This window comes from Sesamum indicum, linkage group LG10 (assembly GCF_000512975.1).
Source record: "Sesamum indicum cultivar Zhongzhi No. 13 linkage group LG10, S_indicum_v1.0, whole genome shotgun sequence".
In the NCBI taxonomy this organism is placed as follows: domain Eukaryota; kingdom Viridiplantae; phylum Streptophyta; class Magnoliopsida; order Lamiales; family Pedaliaceae; genus Sesamum; species Sesamum indicum.
The window spans coordinates 13426865-13438240 of record NC_026154.1 but is presented as its reverse complement, the minus strand read 5'-3'; the positions used below and the strand labels follow the sequence as shown (position 1 = coordinate 13438240).

The following is an 11376-nucleotide window of genomic DNA, read 5'->3' as shown; positions in this document are numbered from 1 at the left end:
AATATTTGTGTATAGATTAGTTACTTTATAAAAGTTATACTATTAATCGAGTTATTAAATTAATTATTAACTATTATATTAATTGATGAAGTATATAAATTAGGCTAAATTATATTTTGTCATTCGAAATTATATTCGTTTTAAAATTTTGTCATCTAAACTTTTTTGTATCAGTTTACTATTTTAATTTTGTGAATGTAGTACTTTGTCATATATAATTGTTTGTCGGTTGATTTTCGGTTGGAGCAACAACGCATGCACTGCACTTTACATGTAACATTTAAAGTGATGAAAATCAGCCCAAAACCGATGTCATTTTCTAGCTAACTTTGAAATATTTTATCCTAAAATCATAAAAATTAAAAATATACAGAACCAAATTACTACTCTAATAATCTATAGGATCCAAAATGTCAAAAGACTATAATTACATGACCAAAAATGCATTTAAGATCTAAATCCACCTCGTTCAATTTCTAGAAAATATTAATTAGTTTTCAAATTTCTTTAATTTAAATTAAATTTAATTAAATCAAACTAAACTAATAATAAGTAATCTCATATGTAATATAATTAATTCATTATATATGAATTGATTCAAATTTTATCCAACTCGATTTTAAATAGAATTTTTTTTAAAATGATTAATTACACAACTTTCTTGAAGGCAATTACAATGGGTTGACCACCCAAACCCACCCACCTCCTTCCATCCTCCACAAACACACCCATCTCCCCACACTCAACCCTACACGCACTGCACACACTCGGACAATACCCAATCTTGTAACCCTTTCCATACTTATCTATCTTGAACCACTCCCCCACCGTCTCCGCCCCCGGCCGACCCAGAACACCGCCAGTCCTCACGTACCTCCGCCCCGTAGTCCCGTCGGCGACGCCGGTCCGCCACACGGTTCGCTGCACACAGGTGGTGGCTGCCATGAAAGCTATATTCATATCACTAGACAAACTTACAGACGTGGCCTGCTGCTGTTCTCTGTCTAGTGGGAAAAACTTGAGAGACAGCCCAGCTGAACCTTCATCGTTCTCTTGCACGACGTTAGGAGGGCAGGGGTCGCGGGGGTCCCTGACGGAGAGGGCGAACCCGCCGCCGCCGCCTCCGTCGAGGGGGAGGATGTAGTACTTTGTGTTGATTTGGAGTAGATTTCCATCCAAATCTAAGACTGAGGTGTTTGTGGGCTGCTGATCAGTAAATGCGACGGAAGAGAAATCGAGAAGGAAAATTGGGAGGAGAGAATAGAGTGTGTAGCTATTTCTTTTGGTCTCCATGTGTTGTGGGGGTACATGCAATGCAAAAATCTCCAAATATTTATAGTGGATGGATCCTTTTTTTAATTTTTATATTTTCATTTTTTATGCTTATGTCATTATATAAATATGGACATTACAATTATTTTTTTCTGATATTTGATTTAATTATAAAAGTTAAATGTATTTTTAGTTCCATAACTTAGGTTGTTTGTCGCTTTCATCACTTAATTTTTTACGGTAATATTTTAGTCTTGTATCTTTTTAATTTGCAGGGTGTCGGTCTTTTTATTCGTTGGAGTTCAACTCCACCAGTAAGAAGAGTGAACTCTGACGAAAAAAAAGAGCTGATATCGTGAAAAATTAAAAAAATTAAAATCAAATGCTACCCTAGAAAATTAAACGACAAAAATGATGGTAAAATATGTCAATATGAACAAAAACCTTAATTTTAAAATGTGACGTGAGATGCACATTTTTGCGACGAGAAGGGTGAACTTTTTGTGAAAAATGGACTAAAATCACAAAAATTAAAAACATACAAAACCAAAATACTAACCTAGAAAATTAAAGGATGAAGTACCAAATGGTTTAAGGTATAGGACAAAAAATACATGAAAACCTAATTATAAATAGCTCTCATTATTTAAAAAATTATCAATATACTTTAGTACCCGTCTAACAACGATCCAATTCCATTAGTGTTAGATTTTCGTTTAATTTTTTGTGGTAAACTTACTTAAAATGCTCTTTTGAATTGTAAATCTTGACGTACCTTTTAGAAGGCAAATGACCGGGCATAACACAGAGGCAAATGTGACTTTACTCACCCTCAATTTTGTTTCATCCTTTTTCAAAGATAAAGTAGACATTTCCACTTTACCGTCTAGAGGTTACATAATTATGTTGTATTTTAGGTAGTATTGATGATTTTTCAAACAACGATTAATGTGTATTTATAATTATATCAAATTTCAAACGAGCTTCTTGTAATTTATCCTGTAAATATTTAGAAAAATATATAAATAACATAAATATTAAATAAATAATTTGTGGTGTTGAATAAAATACAAAAATATAGAACACTAAATTGGAACAAGAAGTTTGAAATGGTGGTATGAAGACACTTGGATCATTATTTAATTTATTGTTTTGTTCCATTTTATATATCGGAGATGGGCGCCGTGATTGAAAAGATGGTATGAGGACAATATGATTTTGATCATTATTTTAATTTAATGTTTGTTTCATTTTATAGTTTGAAGATCGAAAACCGTGGGTTGAAATTATGGTACGAGCGGACAGTTTTGTCTTTATTTTTAGGATAAATTATATTGATATTCTTGAAATTAAATTAAAATATATAAATATTTTTTATTTTTCACAAAATTATAACATACTCTCTGAATTATAATTGTAATTATTATTACGTTTCTAATTAAATATAAAAGTTACACAAACACCTCCTAAAAAATTACACTAACATCCCTCAAATGTATAGCTGTAATTTTTGTAAAACATAGGAGGCGTTTGAGTAATTTAGCGTAATCTCAAGGAGTGTTTATATAATTTACCCTCATTTTTATTTAGAGTTAATTAGATTTAGACTTTCTTTTAAAATATGAAATTATAATTTTTTTTAAAAATAAATTTATATTTGCCTACTCTTCGAAAATTCTTTATTTATATCTTTTGTTAAAATTTAAACATGAAATATTGAAAGATTTCATAAACTTCGAATTTTACATTTCATTCAGTATTCTCTAGTAATATTATTATCAAAATAATAAAATATTATTCTCAAATATTGAATAAGGAGTAAAATTAAAAATTTTATAACTTTTTTTTTGTGACATCAATATTTTCGGCTGACACCTTAACGGAATGGAGATAGTTGTAAATGGAAAATTCTTGACAAAAATTGTAAGTATAATTCTTTAATTTTAGAAGGAATTTAAGTGTAATTAATTCTTTAATTTAATATTTATTTCATTTTGTATTGAAAAATATCTCAATTTACAATTAATGACATGATACATCCCATCCATAATTTCGTAACGAGACAATTTATATTCATAAACTTATTAGGAAAATTGTTATTTTTATCAAATTATTACATATATAGTTAATTGTAAACCAAATTTATATCGATAAACTCCTTGCTACAATTGTTATTTTTATCAAATTATTATATATATATATATATATATATCTCACTAATCATCAATAGTAACAATTTATATAGTATCAGAGTCATTACAAACTTATCAAAATTATTATTATTATTTGACAGAAATATTACTCACCTGTAACAATTTTAATACTGTCACTTGACGTTCATCTGTTGTCGTTTGTATTTGTTTGTTTTCGAAATCATTGTAAAAGATTGTTTAACGAAGGTACTAATCACTTATCACCACTATGTTTGTCGATTTTCTAACATGTTATACGAAAATGTTTACTTTGATTAAATTTAATCGTATCAAACTGTTACTACATTTATCATATGATTGGTGTACATTTTTAAATTTTATAGCGACCATATAATAAATATAATACACTATATTATTTAATGACCTTCTATTTAACCAAATTCAGTTCGAACTAAATTTTTCCTGACTTGCATCTAATACGTAGTAAAGTAACATATCACGAGCCAAATTGAATTTTCTATTATATATTCTATTCCAATTTATATATATATACACGGTACGTGTATAAGATCTTTTCTTAAATAAAGTTGATGGCATAATTTTTATACACATAACATGTATATAAAATAAAATAAAATATGCAATAGAAAATCCAATCTGATCACGAGCATAATAGTCTAGGTTGTCCTTATTTACACAAATACAAGTTTAATAAGACTTGAAAGCGAAATTATATCTAAACCACAAACTAACGGGGAAAACACCGAGTCGAGCCAATTTTACTTCAATAATCTCAACGACTAAATCTAATAAAAGATCTTCTATCACACATTATACCGACTAAAAACATACACAGCCGGACAACAAACACAAGACAAGATTGTGAAACAATCGGTAGTCGTGACAGCAAGCATCCCACGTCCCAAACTGATCTCCCTTCTGGAATAAATTACAAGTCGCCCGTGCTATAACAAGGCATGTAATCAAACTATAGATATAACGAAGATTTCTGCTCATACACAGGAGAATGTTCCGCAAAAGGAGTAAAAAATGACATTCGAGACGAGAAATTTGAGCTTTCTCCAGGGTCCCCGGGCACTTTTGAGTACTTTGATCGACAGTGTGAATTATATGCAAGCACTGAATGGCTGGTGGGCGTGTGTAGGTGTGCGCGTGTGTAGTGTATGTGTGGGATGGTTGTGTAAGTTTCAGAGCATGATTGGAAAAATTCACTATCTTGAATGCGGAAATGCACAAGCTGTGGTGAACACAAGTTGCATACACAGCCGAAGCTGCTACTGCTATACCATTAATCAGCAAGGACCACCTGTATGATAAATGCAGCATGGAGAGACAGCTCATAAATTTCACAACAAACTAGCACCTAACAGATTCAATGCTAGACCCGCAACCCAAGTTTTCTGCAGCTCAAATCTTTAATTTCACATTAGCGAAAATGTCTTTTGGGAAAAAGAAATCGCAACGGGGCATACAGAGGCGAAAGAGAGAGAGCACAAACAAACAATCCAGTTTGAAGGACATTTCAGCAACTGCTCTGAGGGAAATATTTGGATTAGTTTTCTCAATTCGCAAATGAAAAAGAGAGATGCACAGCTCGATTATGCTGCAGACATGATGCAATCAATTGCCTGCTTGCAAATGCCCGTCATTGTGGCCTCGGGTCCATAAACCTGCACATCAATAGAGGTCATGTTAGGTTTTAGATAACAATCTACCACGGGTTTCTTGGGAGTGTTTGCGAATTCTATGATTAAGTACTTTTTGAACCTTGAAAACAAGCATTTAGAGTGTTTGCGGTTAAGATTTATTGAATTTATTGAATCTCTAAAGAAAAGCAGAAGTTGAAAGCAGGTATGTGGATGTTTGTAATAGGCTCTAGAAATTTTGTAAGCAATTCCAAATTAATCCACACAGAATTCCGCTTTTTTTTTAATTTCTTTCCCCAATCTCTCCAACTTCAGCTTTTCTACTTCTCTCCACTTATTACAAACACTCTCCATGTTTTTTCAAACTTTAATTTTCTCTCATGTTTCCGAAGGCAAAAGTTGTGCAAACATCTTAAGCTCAATTCGCGTTTCAGTTATTTATTCATGTTAAATTTTCTAGATATAAACAAATATATAGCACTCTGAAATTTCATCTCAACACTAATTTTAATTCCACATACTTATAAACCAATTCATACTAATTTGAAGGTGCCTGCAACTTTTAAGCATGAAGCTAACACCTCACAACCAGAAAAGTACTCCTCAAGTTTGATCAAATTTCAAGAAGACAATCTAAAGGGAGAAAGATATTGTTGTGCTTGAGAATTTTGAAATCCAAATGCGAATGTTGTGGCTTCTATTAACAACTCAGTTGTTCAGCAGTAGATGCCTTGAAGGAATTTAACATCAAGAGACAAACTAAATGCATATAACAAGTTTAGAGAAGTCATGTTATACCTCGATGGGAACTCCCAATTCTTCTCCCAAAGCCCGCATTCTTGCCAAACCAGTCTGATAGTTGGGCCCACCTCTACGAACGTAAAGATGCATTCTAGCTGCTTTCAACTTCGATTCCTACTCCAGTTAAGAGAAGGGGGTAAAAGTAAATTCCTGAAGAGTAAACTTCGAAACCATTGAATGGCAATCAGAAGAATTCAATTAACCTTCTCCTTGAGAGCCCGAATAATTCCATTGAAAGTAGCAGCAACATCTGTAAAGTTAGCAATGCCTCCTCCAATAAGAAGAGCTCTCTTGCGGCCATCAGGATCAGCTGTGGCACACTATGGAAACAGAAAAAGCATATAATTTCATGAGACAGATGAATCAGAAGAAAAGGTGAAAGCATTCACCACATAGCACAATCTCTTACATCAATAACAACTCTTGCGTACTGCAAAACCTCCTCTTCATTTGGAGCTCCACTATACTCGGCATAATTACCAAGCTCAGATGCATAGCCCAGATCTCCAACCTGTTTTCCGTATAGAGAAAGAAAAGAATGCATATATGGAGTTGCTGGATGGAATAATTTTGTTGGACTGGAGATTTACAGAAGAACTAATTTGCGTACTCACTGTGTCTGCATATATTACACTTGCACCTCCTCCAGCTACCATTGTCCAAATACGTCCTTTTGGGTTCAAAACAGTAAATTTCAACGACGCACTAGTCTGCAACATGACATCAAATATGAAAAATAAAATGGCCCGACCATTTGTGCAGATAGGTTCAATCCAGTAAATCATTGTTAGAATTGATCAGGAGGAGGACAATTTTTGCCAAATAAGATTCACTCATGCTTAGATACATTAGCAAGTCTATGAAATGCAAAATCATCAGAGACTGAAGGTGCAAAGCTTAGATATGACCACACTTACTTTTTCATCCAATGAGTGTATGAAACTTTCAGTTGGACTAAGGACTCTTCCAAAAGGTAGAGGAAACTCTATATCACCCCATCTGTAAACAGAATTATCAGATACAAAACAAATGCATATATTAAACCACTAAACGATCAACCAACTCCATCTGTCTCAACACGTCATCAACATACTTCTTGAAGTTTTTGAAAGCAGCTGTGTCATCCAACTCGCCTCTCATGTCTAGTGGATATGGCTCCGTTTCAAGAAAACTAAAATCCAGATCTGGCAAAAATACAGAGATCAAAGTCAAAGTTGACAAATGCTAATGTAATCAAGCTATGAATTATTAAACAAGCATAACATGCAATAAACCAAAAAGAAGCTAACAAAAAAAAAGAACGAGGATATCCATCTCTTTTTGGAAAATGATAAGACCTTTATTCTTATTGCCCTAAAGAAAAAGAAAAGGAAAAGAAAAATTTTGCATTGCCAAGGTATGTATACCTTGAAATACAGAAAAAACACCCATTATAAAGTCGCCGATCTTCCCTCTAACCTGAACCAAACATTGAACAAAAAGGAGTAAGAATTGAACAATAGATTCTTTTCACAATAAATTTGCAAAAGTAAATATATGTTAGAGACCACAGACCATTAAACTACAACAGAAAATTAATGTCCTTCACCTGGTCTAAGAATACCAAACTCACTGAATTAGCATATGTAATTAGGTAAAACTAAAATACATGGTAAATGTTCCCAAAATGATATAAAAGCAACATCAGATGTTGCACACCTGAAAGAAAGTAGTTGACCCCAACAACAGCTTGAATGAACTACCACCATTCAGTTAACTAACAACAAATAAATAGATGAATTATCCAGAAAACCTACCTCTAAGGGAAGTGTAGCAATCAAAGGAGCACATGCCTCCAAGTTCATTGGCTTTTCAGTTGGAAGGAAGATAGTCTTAACCTGCAAAACAACAAATTGACTCATTATCAGTTTTCTTCGAAGAAATGCATTTGACATTCTTAATATTATGTCAACATGGACCCAACATCAGTTTGTTGTACCTTGTCCCAGTTCTCTTCAATTTCAATACCTCCACATTCTGAGAAGCTAATGGTACATCCTAACCTCTCAGACACTATTGAAAGGTAATATTCTTGATCGTGGGGAACAAAAGGCTCAACAATGAATGTCGTTATTGGTGCTTTGCAACCACCCATCTCAACCTAGAAAGAAACAAGTTTCAAGTAGATACCAGCATTACAATAACTAAGAATAAGGACAATTAATTCAAATGTTGTCACCTCAACACCAAGGCGTTCTTTCACAAAAGCAGCAACTTGGGCGAGATCTAAATTTAGAGCTACCAAGCCACTCTTCCCTCGTTTCCCGAACAACATGTCAGGCTTTACAACCAACTTTGTGGATGACAACCATGGTTCTTTGTTTGTTAACTCAGTAAAGTCCGTTGATTGTGTCACCTAAGGACATTTTATTAGGAAGAACAGCTCTGATCATAGGAATTTTATGCTCAAACACACACTAGAACAAGCAGTTCCATGGAATGTCAAGAATATGATGTTAATATAGAAATCAAAGGAGTACTGATATAGTGCAAAAGAGGAAACCAAACAAACATTCATGGCACAGGAATAATAAATGCTGCCAAGAAAAGGATTTTAACCGCATCTTGATTGAGGACCATACTAGGCAGCATGAAGATATTGTTCAAGACAATGAATCCAGATATCCAAAAAAGCAATAAGATCAAAAAACTTAAGACATACCATTCTCCCATTGCTGATTATCAAATATCAGGACTTACCATTCTATGCTATCCAAATTTCATTAACTATTAATTGGATGAGATTCAGTATTTTAAACTTTCTTTCTAGGATTTTTAGCTCATCTCATCTTTATTTCATCTTTCAACTTCAAGACTAAGTTTATTCTTTTCAAAGTAATCATTTGGCAACTCTAGTAGCCTTCTCAGTATACACATAAAAAGCAATGATCAATAAGAATTCAACGCAATTCACATGGAAAAAAAAAGTGATAAACTCCAGAACAATTTGTCAGCAGTGATTCGAGCAAACTCTGAGGCAGCACCAGATGTCTTTGAATTCCTAGCTAGAACTTGACCCATGAAGCTAAGAGTCAATCTTCCTTCACAAATCAAAGTAAGCTAAGCAAAGGATGAATGGCATGGAGATCACAATCCCAACTTGATATTTTAATGAAATTCATGTCAAAATCACTTCCACACTAATAAGAAACTCATATCCAAGAAACCATCACAACGCAAAACATCAAACAGAAAGACGTCACGAAAGTAACAACGCTACAAGAAACTAAACTAATTCATACCTGGGCAGAGCGGATCTGGAGGTCAATACCAGCTAATCTTTTCAGATGCTCTTTGAGCAGCCTCTTGGAATCGTACTCTCTGATCTTCTTCCTCGCCATTCCTTTCAATCCTAAGGCAAATTCAAGCAACTAGAGAACGGAATAACTTATCTTATGGGATTGCTCGAAGAGAGATCTGATGTGGGTTTAAGCTTCTACTACTGCAATAAACGCTATGAGTAGGAGACGGTGAGTGTGGTTGGATTGAGATTGAAGAATAGAGAAGGGTAGAGTTAGGTGGTTGGGCGATTCGTGCAACGAGAAATGGTGGTTATATGCTAGTTGTTGGCTGTTTTTTCCTTATTTATGTTTTTCTTTTGCCCCATCACTTCGTTCATATATTATATGGTAATCACAACAACCTCAATATAATTACAAATATCTTTTCGTTGTTTGAAAAATATACATATTTTTTATATTTGATAAAATTATATAATCTTTATATAATAATAAAATTATCAACTTTGCTCTTATTATATTTTTTAACAAAAAAATTAAAAAAAAATTGTTAAAAAACATAAGAAGGAAAAAATTTTAAAAATTATAAAAAATTATTCACTTAATCAGTAAAAGAAATATTTTTTTAAAAAAATAAATAAAATCATAATTCTTGATCTACAAAGGCATTTTGATCAGTTTATCACGAAAAATGAATGAAAGCCTAATGGATTGGATTAATTGTTAGACGACAATTAAAATCAGGGATATTGATAATTTTTCAAACAACAATGAGATATTAATAAACCGTGGCTTGTAGTTGCAACTAGCTAGGAAGTGCATCTTATGTGCTAAGCATGTCCTAGCATCGGAAAAAATACAATTTATTCCCTTGTAATATGAAAAATATGTAAAAAAAATCCTGTAAAAAATAAAACAGCAAATTACCCTCTGTATTTTGACAAATGAAGCAAATTAACCCCTATCTAAACCATTAATAAGGGATAATTTGCTTCATTTGTTAATTCTTCTTTTCATGTGGATTTATTTGCTCATTTCACATATCACATACAGGTATATTGCATTTGACCCCCTAGAATTTCATGGCCAACCATTGTCATACCCACAATGTGAATTTGAATTATTGTCAAGGCATTTAGTAAGACTAAGCTCTTTTACTCAAATCTTTTATTTTAATGATCCTATATTTATCTATACTTAAGAGGGGCGTTTTGGTGTCATAATCTTGCATAACTACCTTTTGATTATTTTCTTTTTATTTTTTTTTCAGGTATTTTTTATCTCATTGATGTTATGATGTTATCTTCTTTAACCAAATAAATTTTTATAAGTCAAATATTTATATTAACTTTTTATTTATATATATATATATATTTTAGGTATTTTTTATGTGCAAAAATTGAATAACATGATTTTTTATAAAATATTGTACTTTAAATTATTTTAAAAATTTATCATGTAAATAGGATGTGTCACACCTTACTACTATTGTATTTGTCTACTTGAATAGTTATTTGTCTATTAAGATGAGATGGTAAGTTGATATCAAAAAAAAGTTTAAATGCCAAAGTGTAAAAATGGTCATAGTTTGGATGACAAAATATAATTAATTTTTTTTTTTTGACAAGGTTTACAATTATATAGGGTCTTTTTTACTATTTAATTAACACAGGTAAATTTTTAGGAATTGTTCAATAACACATGAGGGTATTATGCAATTTTTCCTATAATTTATTCATATATATTATGCAAAATTGCAGTTATAAGAAAAGATAAGATTCAAGTCCAAGTAAATGTGGATATTCGTCTCGCTCAATATAAATTTATTACAATTTATTTTACTATCTTTTTTTTATTATTTTGATATACTGATTAACCTAATATATTATTTAATTTATTAAAATATTAATATCATAATTTCCATTTATTTTATTAAAATATTAATGTAATAATGAAATTATTGCTTTGGAGTCACCTAACACAAATTTATTACCAAGAAAATGTTGTGCCCACTAGGAATTCCACTCTACATGTCACAATTTTAGACCTACCATATGCTATCTTTTCTTCAACATTTAATTAAGTTGGTGCATTAGTTAGACATATATACTATCTTCTCCAATTTAATCTATTTGGTATATTGTGCTTTTGGGGTTGATAAGCTTTAGGGCCAAATATAACTTTAGCTCTATAGTTTAGGGAAAG

At 32.0% G+C, this 11376-nt stretch overlaps 2 protein-coding genes across 2 annotated transcripts; both read right to left on the bottom strand.

The window, feature by feature from the left end:
* LOC105172804 (kunitz trypsin inhibitor 2-like) lies at nucleotides 613-1344 on the bottom strand. Its single transcript, XM_011094382.2, has one exon. The coding sequence runs from the start codon at nucleotides 1291-1293 to the stop codon at nucleotides 649-651; it is 645 nt and encodes a 214-aa protein (XP_011092684.1). The 5' UTR covers nucleotides 1294-1344; the 3' UTR covers nucleotides 613-648.
* LOC105172457 (ATP-citrate synthase alpha chain protein 2) lies at nucleotides 4645-9512 on the bottom strand. Its single transcript, XM_011093891.2, has 12 exons — nucleotides 9175-9512; nucleotides 8112-8288; nucleotides 7872-8033; nucleotides 7690-7770; nucleotides 7300-7351; nucleotides 6987-7077; nucleotides 6811-6892; nucleotides 6508-6603; nucleotides 6303-6404; nucleotides 6097-6213; nucleotides 5891-6007; nucleotides 4645-5116 (listed from the first exon to the last, which is right to left on the bottom strand). The coding sequence occupies exons 1-12, from the start codon at nucleotides 9271-9273 to the stop codon at nucleotides 5045-5047; spliced, it is 1248 nt and encodes a 415-aa protein (XP_011092193.1). The 5' UTR covers nucleotides 9274-9512; the 3' UTR covers nucleotides 4645-5044.